Consider the following 19,450-nt stretch of genomic DNA (forward strand, 5'->3'; position numbering starts at 1 on the left):
ATGTATGGAAACAGATGAAATAACACCACAGATAGCAGGCTCAAGCAAGCTAAAACTCACTAGCAGAACTAGCAGAAATTGTTAACAAATTAGAAATGATTTAAACACACTTTGCTGTACTGTTTACTAGTTAACAAAAAATCATGTATGTCATAGAAAATATATTCACCCCACCCAGTATTGTAATCAAAACTTACCAGAAAGCATGTAGTCCTTGGCTCAGACTGTAGTAGTGTGGGCTCAATAGCATCTCATTAGTGTGCAAGATCTTGAGAATCAGCTGTACATGTGATGGAAGAGTGCACTGCACATGTGATGGAAGAATGCACTGTGCATGCAGAGGGTTGCAATTCCATTGAATTGGGGATAGTTTAACCAAAATATTCCACAAGACCTAGAAATACCTTATGTGATTCCCACAAAAAACTGTTATAAGTTAACTTTTTTGATGAATTTAAGAAGAATTACCAAATTCCCGGGCTTAACTTCCCATGAAAAAAATTACCGGAAAGTTTCCGACCCTTTGCAACCCTACTTTCCACCAAATGCACAGACTTGGAGCGACAAGACCAAAGGTCCCCGACCTATCATCGCAAAATTTGAACATTACCAACAAAAGGAGATGATCAAAAGCAGGGGAAGGGAGCATAAAGGGACCAAATTCAGTCTCAATGACCAATTTCCCCGGGAGGTAAACAAACATCGCAAGAGGCTGTATCCTGTACAGAGGAAACAGAGAGAGAGGGGTAAGTGTGCTTTTTCATTGTGGACAAACTCTTTATAGAAGGACAGCTCTTCTGAGAGTGCTCCATAACACCATGGCTGTACTAAATTCTACGGGGACGTCAGGTCACGAAAAAAAAAGTATGAGAACTGTAAAAATGTCTGTTCACTATGAAGTTGATATGAACACAGACACTCAATTACATGCTCGCTTACACATACGGACTTATACAGTGGCTTGCGAAAGTATTCACCCCCCTTGGCATTTTTCCTATGTTGTTGCCTTACAACCTGGAATTAAAATAGATTTTGGGGGTTTGTATCATTTGATTTACAAAACATGCCCACCACTTTGAATATCCAAATATTTTCTATTGTGAAACAAACAAGAAATAAGACCAAAAAAACAAACCTGAGCGTGCAAAACTATTTAACCCCCCCCCCCCCCCCCCAAAAGTCAATACTTTCTAGAGCCACCTTTTGCGGCAATTACAGCTGCAAGTCTCTTGGGGTATGTCTCTATAAGCTTGGCACATCTAGCCACTGGGATTTTTGCCCATTCTTCAAGGCAAAACTACTCCAGCTCCTTCAAGTTGGAAGGGTTCCGCTGGTGTTCAGCAATCTTTAAGTCATACCACAGATTCTCAATTGGATTGAGGTCTGTGCTTTGACTAGGCCATTCCAAGACATTTAAATATTTTCCCTTAAACCACTCGAGTGTTGCTTTAGCAGTATGCTCAGGGTCATTGTCCTGCTGGGAGGTGAACCTCCGTCCCAGTCTCAAATCTCTTGACGACTGAAACAGGTTTCCCTCAAGAATTTCCCTGTATTTAGCGCCATCCATCATTCCTTCAATTCTGACCAGTTTCCCAGTCCCTGCTGATGGAAAAACATCCCCACAGCATGATGCTGCCACCACCATGCTTCACTGTGGGGATGATGTTCTCGGGGTGATGAGAAGTGTTTGGTTTGCGCCAGACACAGTGTTTTCCTTGATGGCCAAAAAGCTAAATTTTAGTCTCATCTGACCAGAGTTCCTTCTTCCATATGTTTGGGGAGTCTCCCACATGCCTTTTAGCAAACACCAAACACGTTTGCTTATTTTTTTCTTTAAGCAATGGCTTTTTTTCTGGCCACTCTTCTGTAAAGCCCAGCTCTGTGGAGTGTACGGCTTAAAGTGGTCCTATGGACAGATACTCCAATCTCCGCTGTGGAGCTTTGCAGCTCCTTCAGGGTTATCTTTGGTCTCTTTGTTGCCTCTCTGATTAATGCCCTCCTTGCCTGGACCGTGAGTTTTGGTGGGCAGCCCTCTCTTGGCACGTTTGTTGTGGTGCCATATTCTTCCCATTTTTTAATAATGGATTTAACGGGGCTCTGTGGGATGTTGAAAGTTTCTGATATTTTTTTATAGCCCAACCCTGATCTGTACTTCTCCACGACTTTGTCCCTGACCTGTTTGGAGAGGTCCTTGGTCTTCATGGTGCCGCTTGCTGGTGGTTCCCCTTGCTTAGTGGTGTTGCAGACTCTTGGGCCTTTCAGAACAAGTGTATATATATACTGAGAGCATGTAACACTTAGATTGCACACAGGTGGACTTTATTTAACTAATTATGTGACTTCTGAATGTAATTGGTTGCACCAGATTTTATTTTGGGACCTCATAGCAAAGGGATGAATACATATGCATGCACCACTTTTCCATTTTTTTTTTTTAGATAATTTTTTGAAGCAAGTAATGTTTTCATGGTATCAATGACTCTCAATTGATATATATATATATATATATAGTGGTATGGTATTAGAATAGGGAAACATATAGCTGTTAAAATCCAATTTAAAATACACATTGAATAAATCCATATCATATTTGCTATATGCTTACCTAATAGAATGTACCTTTATCAACTGAACCACGGTGAGAACATTGTTGGTGTTGGCTTCCAATGACATCGTATCTTATGTCCTTTCACTCAATGTCAGTAATGTATTATGGGGTCAACTAGTTTTCTATTCGTAGTCAGGAAATGCCTCTATGGCAGTGGTCGCCAACCATGGCCCTGAAGAGTGCAGGCTTTTTGTTCTAATCCAGCACTATGAGGATACCCTACTAAGCTAATGTACTTCTCATCAACACCATGGTTAGCTGAATCAGGTATGGTTGTGCTAGCCTGGGTGACAGTCTGTTTCTGCTCTCTTGCCAACAACCTATGGAATTGTCATGCCCACTTGAAACAGACTGGTAACCAGGCATTTACACCCTCACTCATTGGCTCAGCTAGAGCAACCTAGCTGCTTTCTTTGTCTAGCACATTCAATGAGAGAGAGAGATTCCTCTTGTCCAGATGGGATAGGGCAATGCGATGGGAATTGCGTCATCCGTGGATCTGTTGGGGCAGTATGAAAATTGTAGTGGGTCTAGTAAGGTGTAGGTTATATGATCCTTAACTAGCCTCTCAAAGAACTTCATGATGACAGAAGTGAGTATTACAGGGCCATAGTCATTTAGTTCAGTTACGTTTGCTTTCTTGGGTACAGGAACAATGGTGGACATCTTGAAGCAAGTGGGGGCAACAGACTGGGATAGGGAGAGATTGAATATGTTCATAAACTCCAGCCAGTTGGTCTGCACATGCTCTGAGGACCCGGCAAGGGATGCCATCTGTGCCTGCAGCCTTGCGAGGGTTAACACGCCTAAAGGCATAGCTGGACTATTTGTACTCGTCCATGTTCCCAGTCACCTTGCTGTGGTTAAATGCCGTGGTTTTGCGCTTTCAGTTTTGCTCGAATGCTGTCATCTATCCACGTTTTTGGTTTGGGTAAGTTCTAATCATCACAGTAGGAACAACATCCTCTATGCACTTCCTGATGAACTGAGTCAGTGTATACGTCAATGTTATTCTCAGAGGCAACCCGGAACATATCCCAGTCCACATGATCAAAACTTGAAGCATAGATTCTGATTGGTCAGACCAACATTGAACAGTCCTTACCACAGGAACTTCCTGTTTAAGTTTCTGCCTATAGGATGGGAGGAGGAGAATGGGGAAAGGGACAGGGGAAAGGGGAAAGGGGATACCTAGTCAGTTGTACAACTGAATGCATTCAACAGAAATGTGTCTTCCACATTTAACCCAACCCCTCTGAATCAGAGAGGTGCGGGGGCTGCCTTCATTGATGTCCACGTCATCGGAGCCCGGGGTGCAGGTGTTGTTGGGGGTTAACTTCTTTGCTCAAGGGCAGAATGGCAGATTTCGAACCAACGCTCTTAACCGCTAAGCTACCTGAGCCTTGATCTGATATGCCGAAGGGAGTGCGTGGGAGGGTTTTGTAGCCGTGCTGGAAGGGGGAATAACAATGGTCAAGAGTTCTCGATGAGCGAGTAGCGCAGCCGATGTGTTAACTTTGGTAGCACTTTCCTCAGAATTGCTTTATTAAAGTCCTCAGCTACAATAAATGCAGCCTCAAGATATGCGGTTTCCAGTTTGCACAAAGTCCGCTGTAGTTCTTTGAGAGCCGTTTCAGTGTCGGCGTTAGGGTGAATAATCACTGCAGTGTCATGGGAAGTAACTTCAGAGCAGCTCATAAATGAGTCAGGAGTTTAAGTCATATTTAATGACTTTTTAAAAATGGCTTGAATCATTTAGAGAGAAAATAATCACTTAGGGAGATGAAATGTAGGGGAGGGAGGGACTTGGAGTAATGCTTTACTGCAGTTAACGGTGTAACTCAAGGCAATTTCTGTTTAATATGTTTTAGTGGTTTGGAGTTATACAGTGTTTGCTTATATATACTGTGCGGCATACAAAAACATGGGATACATTTAAGATTAACTGCGTTACATCCAAACTTTACTTCAACAACATTGGAAATTAGTGAAGGGTTTGTGCTCTTGGTCGAGCTGCCCTCTTGTATCCGCTTGTTTTCTTTGTAAACTCAACTCTTGTATCATGTCTTTACTAACATTGATGCCAACATGACACGTGGCCTTGAACCTTACCAGACTAGCATAATCAAATGAATGAAGAAGTCATCCTCTTGTTGTGCCATTATGTAACAAGCTTTAGACATGCACAGGGTGAGCATGGCTTGGGCTTATTCTATAGCTTGTGTGTGTCTACGTGTGTGCAAATGAACTGGGCTAATGTCATGCATGCGCTGGATGAAAGGACCTGTGTGTGGGTTTAGGAGCCACTCAAGTGAGACAACACCGGCTCAATGGGCACGTTTCCTCTGCACACACACACACGCGCACACACACACACACACACCTCACAGCCACTGTGTGTATAATCCCTGAGATCAAATCGCTGTTAACCCTATAGAGGTCAAACTACAAAGGCTCTGGCCCTATATCTTCTTTATTATGTGATTACCACTCCAAGTACACCAGTCAACTCCACTTCCATTCCAGTCCATTCAGGAGGCATGGAGAAATCACCGTAGGGAAGGGTCACCAAACTTTAGTCCCCCAATCCTAGCAGGCTTTTGTTCCAGACCAGCACTACCTGTCGTACTACTACCCTGATAACCCTCAAATTAGTGAATGTATTCATCCCCCTCTCTAACATCTTTACCCTCCCTCTTCTCACTCCCTCCACCTCAGCAGTTAAAGTTCCTGAGAGCACAAAGCCTGACTCAGTCTTACTAGAGAGAGAGATGGGGGGGTAGAGGGGGGGGGTGAGAGACTGACAGCCCAGGGTGGTATGTTTACACCCCCCCCCTCTTCCCTGAGGGTGTTGGACTGACCCTGCCCCTGGCCTGAGTGATGGGCCTGCTCCCTGTCCGACGGGTCGCTCAACTATGGAACCCTGGAAGGGGGAAGGGAGAGGCCACTAGGGCTATAGAAAGAGAGTTTCTGTTTTTCGAGCTAGCGTTTTGTCAGGGTGATTGACACTCAGACTGAACGGAAAAAGACTCATTCGTGATGACAAGATGCATGGTGTGCAGGGACTAGTGGTGATTGTGTACGCTGTTCCTCCCTCATTTTCTCCCTCTTTCATGCTGTCTTGATCTCTCTCTCTCCCTCTCTTTCTTTCAATTACATTTTTTTTTTACGTATTGATATGGAAAGTAAGAGTGCTTACATTCAGTGGTGGTAAAAGTACTCAATTTTCATAAAAGTAAAGATACTTTAATAGAAAATGACTCAAGTAAAAGTGAAAGTCACGCATGTAAAATAGTACTTGAGTAAAAGTCTAAAAGTATTTGGTTTAAAATATACTTAAGTATCAAAAGTATAAGCCATTTCAAATTCCTTATATTGCTCCAACACTCAGACATTATTTACAAACGAAGCCTGTGTGTTTAGTTAGTCCACCAGATCAGAGGCAGTAGGGATGACCAGGGATGTTCTCTTAATAAGTGTGTGAATTGGACCATTTCCTGTCCTGCTAAGCATTCAAAATGTAACTAGTACTTTTGGTTGTCAAGGAAAATGTATGGAGTAAAAAATACAATATTTTCTTAAAGAATGTTTATTTATTTAATCTTTATTTAACTAGGCATGTCAGTTAAGAACAAATTCTTATTTACATGACGGCCTACCCCGGCCAAACCCTAAACCAGACGACACTGGGACAATTGTGCGCCACTCGGGAGTTCCAATCACGGCCGTTTGTTATACAGCCTGGAATTGAACCTCGGTCTGTAGTGACGCCTCTAGCACTGAGATGCAGTGCCTTACACCGCTGCACCACTCGGGAATGTAGGGAAGTAAAATTTGTCAAAAAAATTAATAGTAAAGTACAGATACCCCAAAAAACGACTTAAGTAGTACGTTAAAGTATTTTACTGAAGTACTTTACACCACTGCTTACATTGTCAAAGCAAACATAAAACAAGGATGGTTGAGTAAGACAGAAATCTTATCCTTTTCTCTCCCCGTTATCTCTCTCTTTCTCCTCTCTCTCTCTCTCTCTCTCTGTCTCTCTCTCTCTCCCCAACTCTTCCCATCTTCCCCCCTTTCTCCTTCCCCCTCTTTCCAGTAAGTTCACCATGTATTCATGGACAGGTCAGCATGTCTGTGTTTTTAACCCACAGCTTCCCTGCCTTTATATGGTATTTTTTACTGGGTGAGAAGCCCTGATTTACACAGGGAGGCCATTGAGTAAGGCTATGGGTTGTTAGGGAGTTAGTTTGTTCTTAGCTACACTGTGGAACCCCCCCCCCCCCCCCTCCTTTCATCAGATGTTTAACTTCAGTTTCACAGCAGGCTCCCCCAGCGTGTGTGTGTGTGTGTGTGTGTGTGTGTGTGTGTGTGTGTGTGTGTGTGTGTGTGTGTGTGTGTGTGTGTGTGTGTGTGTGTGTGTGTGTGTGTGTCATTTTTTGGGGTGGGGGAGTCAAAATATGTTTGCGTTTTTCAATCAGTTTGTGGGTTTACAGTGTGTGTGAGTTTTCATTCGAATTGTACAATTTGTGTGTGTGCAGGTGTGCTTTGTCAGTGTCAGCTTGTGTGCCCACACACACAGACGTCTCAGCGTTATTCCCAGTCCTCCTCTCTCCTCTGAATTACTGTAAATATGGAACCTTCTCTACCACATGACCAGCAGGCTTTTCTGCCTTCTCAGCTAGTCGAACCACGCCCGATGTTATAAACCAGCAGAGTGTGTGTGTGTAACTCTGTACACCTCTATAGCACAGGAGGCTGCTGAGGGGAGAATGTCTCATAATAATGGCTGCAATGGAGTAAATGGAATGGTATCAAACACATGGACACCATGTGTATAATTTGTTCAATACCGTTCTGTTTATTCCATTCCAGACATTACTATAAGCTCATCCTCCCCAATTACGGTGCCACCGTTGTCTCTTATTTTCCATCGCTCACTCTGTCACCCTTTTATCTCCCCCTTTCTCTCTCTCGCTCTTTGTCTCTCTCTTTCTTTTTTCTTTCTTTCTCTCTCTCCTTCTGTCTGTAATATATTCGGTTCTTCACGTCCGCTGAGGGCTGTTGTTTTGACAGCTTTAACCTCCTCCAAAGCCGATGCTGTTCCTATCCTTCACTAGCCATTTGAGATCTGGCTGTGTGTGCGTGTGTGTGTGTGCGTGTGTGTGTGTGCGTGTGTGTATGTGTGTGTGTGTGTGTGTGTGTGTAGAACATCCAAATACGGTCTTTAACCCTGATTCTATGTCTCTCATTGTGTTCCAGAGAAGTCTACAGTGTACTCCATGTGGTCTGATGGCATCTCTGGAGCAGCAGGTTGGGGAGCTGAGAATGGATACAGAGGATAATGCGGTGGAGGCCTCTACTGAGCTGATGGACAGTTGGCCCAGATCAGGTGCACAAATTGGACCCTTAAGTAGGCAGGGTTGCAAAATTCCCAGGTTTTCCAGATATTCCGATTGGAAGATTCCTGGAATCAGCTGGCAATAAGTAGTAAATATGGGAATCCTCCATCTGGGATTTCTGGAGAAAATGTTTTGGGGGAGGGGAGTTACCAGAATTTTGCAACCTTACCCTTAAGCCATTGGTTCAATCTATCATATTTCTACTAAACACAGCGTAGCTATAGTCTTTAGTATGACTGTTTGGTGTTGAAGAAAGCAGTGTTGTACTACCTGAATCTCGGACTCAAGTCACAATTTTCATGACTCGTGACTCGACTGACTCGACCAGTTGTGATTTTGCTGTCATAAAGCCTTTCTCCCTTGCATAAGTCAACATGCAAGATGGCCACTGTGCTAGCAGCTAGCGTTCTAAATGACAAAATATAGTTTCAAATATTTTTAGACCTCATCATCCTAGGGAACCGTGACTCAACTCTGGACTCAAGTCAAGGGCTTGAGCCTGCTCTAGTTCCAGGCCTTTATGCTGTAGCTCCATCAGAGAGAGTCGTCACCGAGGCCCATTTAGTTTCTCTCCTTGGCTCAGAGGCTGACATCATTATATGAGGTGGTTTGGTAGCCTGGCAGGAACAATTGCAGGCAGACGCGTCGGCGCCATTTTAGAATGGTTAACTTACCCCACAGTAGGCCCATTACTGCTGCGTACAGATGTAGGATCTTAATTTGATCACTCTTTTGTTGCAGAAAATTTTCCTGGACAAAACAAAATGCAAACTTGTAGTGTATTTGAGTTTCAAAAATGCTTCAAAGTTTGTAATTTCCGCCATGAAATTTCAGACTTAATTTGCCCTAACGAAAAATGTATCAACCCCTACAAAAATGTCTATGAATTATAATCCACATAATCATTAATATTTCCTGTTGCTGCAGTATTATTTTCCTTCTGTAGCAAACTGGCTCAAATAAAGATCCTACATGTGAATAGCTATCTCACCCCTATCTCACCTCATTCTTACTGTATTGTACTGTATATTTCACACTAGTCTTTTTGCAGAGAGAGCCAAAGTCATATGTGATATAGAGGGATTTGTCGAGGGCTGCGTAGGTCATGTGTTTTATGAATCAGTGCAGGAAATGTTTCCAAAGCCCACGTTAAATTGATAAATGCATTCCATTTTCAGAGGAGCATTTTTGCTAGGAGTTGAAAACTACTTGGCTTGGAGAGTTGTGAGCCGTCCAATGAAAATGTACTTTCGGCTCCCCGAAGATGGCAGGAGTTTTAAATCCATGGCTAATGTTGTGCCATTTACCTCAAAATATACACAGACGGCTGGCTATTTGGAGATTGAGGGCGGCATGTTGAAAAAACGCTTATAGAGACCTTCACAGGTTAAGAAAATGAAACCTTGAGAGGCATCAAATGCCTTCAGGAATGGCTAAATGACTAACATGTCATTCGCTTTCAACGTGAAAAACAACACAACACCCTTAGAAAAAGACAAAATGAACTGGAAAAACACTAGACTCTCCTACATTCCAAGCTAGGCTAGTAATGCTGTGCTACCAGTCCTCTCTTCATAACTGAATGTTCCTCAGCTACAGTCAAATGAAAGAGATGCTGTGTAAGTCTTTTAAGAGTGGATACTCTTCTGTAGTTATTTTCGGGACCCAAATGTACTTACTTGCTTACTATACTTTTATTATTTCACAGTAACATACCCTTAAAAAAATGCACAGACCTAAAATGACTCTTGGTGGCATGCAGAGAAAGACCATAACAAATGAAAAAGGAAAAGCTCACTACTACACTAAAGAGATTACAGTGAAATCTAGAGTGAGAGCCAATATAATATAATGGGACCCACCCGTCTACGGCTGACAGAGTCACACAGGTTAACATGGCAGTCTCTTTCTATTCAAATCACTTAGTGTTCCGGTTCATAAGACAAGTAAGCAAGACAGTGTATGCTTACCCAATGACTGTAGAAACAACCATCCACAGGAAACACAGACTGTTGCACTTGCATACCAGTACTCCCAATGGTCATTTGGCTGAGACTTGAATGGTATTGGTCCTGTGTGGCTCAGTTGGTAAGAGCATCAAATCAAATCAAATTGTATTTGTCAAATGCGCAAAAAACAACAGGTGTAGGTAGACCTTACCGTGAAATGCTTACTTACAAGCCCTTAACCAACTCAAATCAAATCAAAGTTTATTTGTCACGTGCGCCGAATACAACAGCAACAACCTTACCGTAAAATGCTTACTTACAGGCTCTAACTAACAGTGGATAAAATCGATTCTTGCTAGGGCCAATATGAAAATGTATGCACTCACTGTTGTAAGTCTCTTAGGATAAAAGCGTCTGCTAAATGGTTAATGGAATACAGTACATGTGTTTGCAGGTTTCTATGAGCTGAGTGAGGTCCTTTCTCCTCTGGGTCTCTCTGATTCATCTGGGTTTGGAGAGCTCTCCTCCAGCGCTACCCGAGCCATCCGCATGGACTATGCCAACGACCGGCCCAAATCAGCCGGTGAGTGACCACACACAGTTGTACATTCTCACACGTTCGCACACACACACACACACACACACACACACACACACACACACACACACACACACACACACACACACACACACACACACACACACACACACACACACACACACAAGTCATACAAATGCAGTACAGTCAGTGTTGCCTACACACACACTTATGTGAACCATTGACGTCATTATTACCTTCTTGTATCCAATTTCTGTGTGTGTGTGTGCGCATGTCATTTCTGTGTGTGTGTGCATGTCATTTCTGTGTGTGTGTGCATGTCATTTCTGTGTGTGTGCGCATGTCATTTCTGTGTGTGTGTGTGCGCATGTCATTTCTGTGTGTGTGTGCATGTCATTTCTGTGTGTGTGTGCATGTCATTTCTGTGTGTGTGTGCATGTCATTTCTGTGTGTGTGTGTGCGCATGTCATTTCTGTGTGTGTGTGCATGTCATTTCTGTGTGTGTGCGCATGTCATTTCTGTGTGTGTGTGTGCGCATGTCATTTCTGTGTGTGTGTGCATGTCATTTCTGTGTGTGTGTGTGCATGTCATTTCTGTGTGTCTGAAGTTTGTCATTTTACTTCAATATGTCCGACTTGATTTTCCCTTACGAAAATTGTATCAACCCCTACAAAAATTTCCATTAATTATAATCCACATAATAATTCACATTTCCTGTTGCTGCAGGATTATTTTACTGCTCAAACTGGCTCAAATTAAGATCCTACGGTTGCTCAGGAAATGCATTTATCCAATATAGAGCAATACCCATTTATACTTATGGGTATGTGTTTGTTACCAGGTCAGACTACGTGCCTACTAAATGTACTGTATATTAGTCCACATAGACAGTGCAAGATGCCAATAGTGATGCACTAAGTCCCCCACAGAGCAGCCGTTAACAGAAGCTCATTAGAGCCAGACACCATCAAATCAAATCACATTTTATTTGTCACATGCGCCAAATACAAGTGTAGACTTTAATGTGAAATGCTTACTTACAAGCCCTTAATCAACAGTGCAGTTCAAGAAGAAGAAAATATTTACCAAGTAGACTAAAATAAAAAGTAATAATAAAAAGTAACAAAATCAGAATAACGGGGCTATATACAGGGGGCACCGGTACGGAGTCAGTGTGCGGGGGGTACCGGCTAGTTGAGGGAGGTACCGGCTAGTTGAGGTAATCTGTACATGTAGGTGGGGGCGAAGTGGCTAAGCATAGGTAACAAGCAAACAGCGAGTAGCAGCAGTGTACAAAAGGGAGGAGGGGGTCAATGTAAATTGTCCGGTGGCCATTTGATTAATTGTTCAGCAGTCTTGTGGCTTGGGGGTAGAAGCTGTTGAAGAGCCTTTTGGTCCTAGACTTGGCGCTCCGGTACCGCTTGCCGTGCGGTAGTAGAGGAAACAGTCTATAACTTGGGTGACTGGAGACTCAGCCATCGCTCCCAAATAGCCCCAACCATAATGACTAATAACAAGCACAAACTAATTTCTTTCCAATTGCATTAAGGTGAAGGAAATATACTAATGGATTATCTTTTGAGTTCCCTGCCGTAAAGGGCTTCCAGCTATTAGATTAGGAAGATGTGCTCTTTAAAATAAACATGTTTCATTTGTATATATATTGTGCTTTTATTTTCTGGACACTACACTACAAAAAAGTGGTATTTTGTTGAGATAGATCCATGTCCCAGGCCATCTGTTTTGTAGATCCAGCTATGTCACTATCTAAAATGAATGAAAAAAGATAAGCACCATGTAATTTTCAGATTTGCTGTGCATATTCCATTAATTTGGGGTTGATCCACACAATCAATGTATACCTTTATTTAGCCAGGTACTGGATCTTCTATGACACTAACCTGGTTGTTCAAGAAACCAGGCATGGGATGTGGACATATCTTGGCATTAGACCCCTTATGAGATGTCTGCATCCCACATGGCACCCTATTTCCTACATAGTGCACTAAATAGGGAATAGGGTGCCATTGTGGACACATGCAGTGTGTTGTACAAGGCAGTGCTTCCCAAACTGTGGGGCATGCACCCTAGGAGGGGCGTGACGGGTCGGCAGCTGGGGCGCGGGGGTCCCCTCCCCCCCCAAAAAAGGAACCCAGTCCGGCTTTCAACTTACTCTTGAAAGTGGGAATAGTAGAATTCATAAGGTGAAATTTCCCCATTGGGTACTACATCATCAGTTTTCCTCTTGTCGTACCAGTAATTGCATACCTTAGAGCAGGGATCATCAACTAGATTCAGCCGAGGGTCCATTTTATCTTGAGCAGATGGTTGGGGGGCCAGAATATAATTACAAATAATTAGCAAATTGACCGGAAAAGTTGGAAACAGATAATATTTGACTAAAATATAATCATTTCAAACCTTGCTTACATTTGTATATGACCACATCTCTCTAGTATGCATACTTGGGAACAGTTCCTCAATGCTGGAAGGGGGGCCTGAGTGAAAAAGTTTGGCAACCCCTGGTGTGTGCCCAGTGACATAGATAAATTAGAGTACTGGGTGTGCTGGTGGAGGGGTGAAAGGAGAGACTGGTTGTTCATGTTGTGATGTGTAACTGCATCAGTGGACTGTCCTGGGGTGATTATGCATGGGCCTAGATTATAGTCATGGGATTAAGACAAGGCTGCTCTGTACAGACTCAGTCGGAGAGAGAAAAAGACCCACTGTACCATGTTAGAGACACACACAAGCACACGTCCACATACACACACTTACAGACTCTCTCTCTCTCTCTCTTCTCTCTCTCTCTCACAAACACACATGCAGAGAGACTCTCAAACGTTAACACTCACACACCCATACATACATAGACTCTCTAAAACACACACATACTGTACATAGACACTGTTAGAGTGCATCTTACCCAGTCTGGCCATGGCTGTGCTAAGCTGACGTTCCAAAAAGGAATGCGTCCCTATGGGATGCAGCAGACTAGTTTAGGGAAAACAGAATTTGTGTCCCAAATGGCACCCTATTCCCTTTATAGTGCACTGCTTTTGACCAGAACCCTATGGGCCCTTGTCAAAAGTAGTGCACTCAAAAGGGAATAGGGTGGGACACAAGCCAGACTTCAGTTTGATGTACAGTAGAGTAGAGCCCTGGTGGTCAACCTCTTGTTACCTCAGCTGCTCATTCTATCTGAAGGATTCAACAGAACACTGTCTACGCCCCAAATGGCACCATGTTCCTTATATAGTGCAGGACCCTGGTCAAAAGTAGTGCACTATGTAGGGAATAGGGTGCCTTTTGGAACAGAGCCTGTGTTGTGTCTGTAACCGCCTGGTCACAATAAACAGCGTCTGCTGTTTCTGCAGCTGTGTATTGTACGTACAGCTAGAAGTACATCCGTGGTGCCTGGTGTATGTTTGCTCATTCACCTGAGTGGGTTTGTATACCTATTTCCCATAACGTGCTCCTTTTCAAGGATAGTTTGTCAGCAATGCCTCACAATACTGTAAGTGCTACTGCAGGCTAGTGACTAGAGATGGCATTTCTTCAGAAGCGCCATAGCCCATTTGAGCAGTGGTCTAATTTCATCTGGGATAAAGGTAAAGTCTCAGTTTCGGATAGAAACATTTGTTTACCTGCAGGATTACAAGAACATTTTTGAGGGTTAGGTGGGTCAGGGGTCAGGGCACAAAATGAGGGAACCACTCTCTTAGGCAAAGACCAAATTAACAAAAACTGTTGGTTTGAGATGAGTGGGAGCGTGGTTCCCCCATTTGGTGTCCTGACACACTCCAACATCCATTAGGCTGTAATAAATAGTGTGTTGGTCCCTCAAGTATATGGCATATTGCACTTGCACTTTAAATGTGTAGCTATAGCACTTTCAATTAATTATTTTGTGTAGTTTCTGTGTTTTCATGTTTTATGTACATCTTTTTGTATGTCTTTTTAAGCAAATGACCAAATAAATTTTCCCCTGGTGGGATAATAAAGTTGATCTGAATGACAAAATCTCACTGTAGACGCATCATTAGCCTATGTCTGTGGGTTCACATGTCTGTGGGTTCACATGTCTGTGGGTTCACATGTCTGTGGGGTTGTCCTCTGCTTTGTCTGATTATAACCGTTTTTTTGTTCTGTTTTCCAGGGGAATTCTTCGTGGCCAATCGGGAAGGACAGCCAGAATCCGGGTCCCGCCCCACAGTCCCCCGCTCCTTCTCTGCCCCCTATCCCTCCCTGGAAGGCATCGCCGAGGGGGCCGGCGAGGGGGAAGACGAGGTCTGGGCCTGGGACCACAGCTCGGGGCCAGGAGGAGGGCTGGGTGTGGAGGGGGAGCCCACAGAGGAGGACTACCGTCAGGCCCAGCGTGTTGAGACATATATCCTGAGCCTGATCCAGCGGCGCGCCCTGCCCCCTCGGCCCGGCAAGCCCCGCACCGCCATCACCGTGGCCCGCCAGAGCAGCCTCTGCCGCAAGGAGCCCCAGCCTCCACCAGCCGCTGCCTCCAACCCTGAGCACCACCCCCACCACCACCAAGCCGCTGGTCCCCCTCCCTCCGAGGGTCCCCCTGCTTCCTGGGCTTGTCACATTCTGGACCAGGAGCCGTACGCATGCATTGCCTTGCTCCCTGATGACTCCCCTCTCCACCATCACCACCCTCACTCTCACTACCCCCAACCAAGGCCCAGACAACCCTTGGCCAACACCCGCTCTGCCTCCCTGGACTCCCCCTGCAGCATACCTCCATCCCAGGACCCCAGCAGCCACGAGCCCGACTCACCCCATCCCTTCCACCACGGCTACCCGGCCCCTCCCCCGCCCCGTTCGCCTCCCTCGCCTGACGAGCAGCTGGTCAACGCCCAGTACATCCCCGCCCAACCCCTCCGGGCCCCCACCGCCAGGGCCTCCGCACACTCCCACTCCCACAGGGGGGCCCCTGGAGGACCCAAACCCAGTCGGGGCGCCTATTCTCCAGAGAGGGGTTCCCAACAGCAGCCTGCCCCACAGCAGCTGCAGCAAGCCAAGTCTAAAGCCGCCCCCAAGAGGTGTCGCTTTAGCGAGGAAAGGGAGAGGGAAAGGGAGAGGGAGAGAGAGCGGGAGCGGCCAGTAGGCTCCAAGAAGCCTGGAAGACGAGCCTGCAGGTCCCAGTCTGAGAACAGCCTCAATGGGCAACGGGGCGTCCCTGAACGCAAGTACAACACGGTGGAGAGAGACGGGGGAGGATCAGGGTCGGGGAGCGGCCGCGGAAGCCAGTCCAAGGGGAAGAGGCCCCAGCCGGGCAGCACAGGCTACCGCCGCTGGCGCTCCACCCTTGAGCTCAGCCAGGATGAAGCTGAGCAGCCCCCACAGCCGCCCCCAGCTGACCAGGGCTCCAGGCGCACCCGCAAACCCCGGCCGCCTCCCCCACCTTATGCCTACATCAACCCACACCCGCATCATCACCCCCATCTGGAGTATCTGGACCGAGAGCTCGCAGCCCTGTGTCGGCCCGAGGAGCGCTACCCCCACCCGGGGCAGGGCGAGTCCGAGTCGAGCCTGAGTGAAGACTCGCCGGCCTCCAGCTCACTGTCAAGTGACTCAGACGAGAGTGGGGGTCTGGTGTGGCCCCAGCAGCTCCCCCCTCAGCTCTCCTCCCCTCCGACGGCCACCGCTCCAGCTGGGGCCCCCCTGCAGCCCAAAGCCTTCGTCAAGATCAAGGCCTCCCACGCGCTCAAGAAGAAGATTCTGCGCTTCCGCACGGGCTCCCTCAAAGTCATGACCACCGTTTAGAGTGCCGCACAGGACCCGTGCTTAGCAGTTGGGGGTTAAGACAATTTAGTGTCTCTCTCTATATGCACCTGGTTTCCTTTGAGGAGAAGCGCTGTCTGTTTTGAAGAGCAGCAAGTACAGAAGACAGCAAATTTAACTCACTGCACTGCCTAACTGTACATACATACATAGACTCTTTGGCTTTCAATGCATCCTTCACAGGTATCAGATCTGCCATAAACCCTCCTGAACAAGTAAACAGAGCTGAGCCTGAGCTCTAAACTATGATCCCAGATCTGTGAAGCTTTCGGCTATGGCCTGAGCCCAGCCAGACGGGGTCTGAGACGAGATGATATGCTATGGGGCTTGAGTTGGGGCTAGTGGTCACTTGGGTGGCTAAAGTAAACATAAGACTGGGACCCAGAGCCAAAGAACCCCCCCCCCAAAAAAGGCCTTATCCCCCTATCATCCCCCTTTCCCTCCCCCTGACAGAGAGTACTGTGAGCATGATATGTCCCGTCATGTGACCTGTGACTCAGCATCAACGTGTCTGTAGTCTAGGTTGCGTTCCAGGCACGCTACATTGCAGACATTGTATCAACCAATGGATACATGCCATGTTATTAACTGCATAACACAGTTGGGTATCAGACTGCTAAATCATATAATGTGGTTAGCTGATACGTTAAACACCTATCTAGCTGTGAAATCTGGCGTTGTCATATCTGGCAGGAGTATGCAATGTAGCCTGGAACGCTGCCCTCCTCTGCACATGACCACCTGTGTGGTGTGATTTACCCACTCCTGTATTTATGAATGTAGTCTGTAAATAAAATGAGCTGGGACCATGGAACCTTAAGGGGACCACAGAGGTCTTGTCTCTCCACCACCGGCTGTCAATGTGTGTTTCATTGGACGGAGAGAGAGTGAAAGTGAGTGACTGTGGGTGTGTTTGCCTCTCTAGCTCTTTAAAGCTCTCAAGCTGTGATGCATAATTAGTGTTGTTAGTGTTCCATCCTGATTCACACCCAGGTTTACCGCGCAAAAGACCATGCATGGGCTGTGTCTGAAAACATTACTGGCTGTCAAATCCTTGCTGTTCCTGTTTACTCAATTCCTCACCTTCCTCTCAAAGCTCTTTGGAGGAGGAGGAGGCCCAAGGGCAGGATCTTGGGTACTCTGTTCCAATGCACTTTGAGAGGGATTAGAGGACTGGTGGAAACAAGGACGGAGGATGCAAGGATTTGTCAGCTAGAAATGTTTTCAGACACGTCCATGGATGGGCTCTTTCTAAAATATGCTTTCTTCAATTCCTTGCTTACTCTTTCCTCGCCTCCTTCTCAAATTGTATTAGAGGAAAAGATCTGAGGTGAGGAAACTTGGACCTTCTCTTCCAATGCATTTTGAGAGGGAGTTGAGGAGAGCGGATGCTAGGGGAGAAAAAGCAACCCAAGCTGGACGTCCATTTCAGAGCAAGGATAAAGCTATGACGTGATGAAAGACAACCTTGCAATAGAGGTACCGATAACATGATTCATTTTAAGAGAGAAACATGATACACATTTTCCTTCTGACAACTCAGACCACATGTGGCATATCTGACACTGTAGCCAGTCCAGTTGCTCTATCTCATGGAGATAAAATGTAAACTACAGCGTGGGAGTCCCAAATGGCTCCCTATTCACTACATAGTGTTCTACTTTTTACCAGAGCCCTATGGGCCCTTGTCAAAAGTAGTGCACTATATAGGGAATATGGTGCCATTTGGGACATAACCAGTATCTGCTGTGCTGGGTGGTACCAGTGGAGCCAACCGCGCTAATAACCTTTCACTGAGGTAGGTGGTGGAACACACACAGGCAGGGAAACACACACACCCTTTTAACAGTGAAAAGCCTGGTGCTGCAGGTGATGTAGGTGTTAATTGAAAGAAAAGAGGGAGTTGGGGAGGGGTAGGGGGGGGGTTAGGTGACAGAGGGTGGAAGGAGGGAAAGCGGGGTAGATGGACATGGAAAAGCAGAGGGAGAGCAGTGGTGAAAGCAGGGGAGGGGCTGATTTCTGGGTAGAGATGGTATCTTGTTTTTGTTGTTGTTGTCATGCAGGTCTAGTCTGGCGTGTCACCAACATGGCTGCAGGTTGCAAGCCAGAAGACAGGAATTCACATAAACACTTAATCAGTTTCTTCCCCTGGAGAACAAGATCATTAGCCCCAGATGTAGCGGAGCAACTTCCTACAAACACACACACATACACACACACACATACATGTACACACACACACACACATGCAAACACACACACACACATGTACACACACACACATACACACACATGTACACACACACACATGCAAACACACACACACATGCTTGAGCAAACAAACAGGCACTGGCACACACACAGACACATATTCAGGCACTGGCATACACATTCACAGGCACTGCCATAGGCAAACACATGCACACACATGCATATACACATGCATACACACGCGCAGACACATACACATAAACCGAGTGGGAAAGAAGGGCAGGAAAGCTTCATCATGTAAGATGTTGAGAACTCCTATGACAAAACTTTGACAGACATCCATTCTTACACACACAGTTACACACTTCAAAAAGGCTCTTGCCCTACGACCTTTCCTTCCATTGCCACATTCTGATAAACACACACAAATGCATGTGTTAGTGCAGCTGTAGAACACAGCACTATTGAGTAAATGAACAGGGAGTGTGTGAGGCTGGGGGAAGAGAAGAGGACATGGATTTCTGGGATATGGGTTGGGCATTATGACACTGTTCCAGCTGTGTCAGTCATCCGTCCTGCTGCAACAGGAATAGAAAAGAGAGTGCAGGAGAGGAGAGGAAGGCTCTAGAAAAGAAGATGGGCGGTTGAGAGAAACTAGCTGAAACTAGTGAGCCCCTTACCCTAATCAGTCCTGCTGGAAAATAGAGAGGGAGGAGAGAAAGAGGGAGAAAGAGGGCAAAAGAAAGAACTCTCTGTAGCCTCCCTCTCTCTTCACTCGTTCACTGTCTCGCTCTCAGGCATTTCCCCGCCCACCACCCCCTCTCTTTCTCACCCTCCCTCCCTATACCTCTCTCCCTCCCTCCATCTGGATTTGGTTAGAGAAGCATGCTGCCTTCAGGGCTAGGAACCTGGGGTATTTCCT

At 45.8% G+C, this 19,450-nt stretch overlaps 1 protein-coding gene across 2 annotated transcripts in view; it reads left to right on the top strand.

The window, feature by feature from the left end:
- LOC129868166 (dapper 1-like) overlaps window positions 1-17,167 on the top strand; it is a 35,057-nt gene extending 17,890 nt beyond the window's left edge. For both annotated transcript variants that reach the window (XM_055941872.1, XM_055941873.1), the window contains exons 2-4: window positions 7,871-8,000; window positions 10,414-10,542; window positions 14,678-17,167. In XM_055941872.1, coding sequence (XP_055797847.1) covers window positions 7,871-8,000; window positions 10,414-10,542; window positions 14,678-16,299 — 1,881 coding nt within the window. In that variant the 3' untranslated portion in view covers window positions 16,300-17,167. The remainder of the gene's footprint in view (window positions 1-7,870; window positions 8,001-10,413; window positions 10,543-14,677) is intronic.
- Window positions 17,168-19,450: the final 2,283 nt, after the last annotated feature.

Source organism: Salvelinus fontinalis, chromosome 13, assembly GCF_029448725.1.
Source record: "Salvelinus fontinalis isolate EN_2023a chromosome 13, ASM2944872v1, whole genome shotgun sequence".
Classification (NCBI taxonomy): Eukaryota; Metazoa; Chordata; class Actinopteri; order Salmoniformes; family Salmonidae; genus Salvelinus; species Salvelinus fontinalis.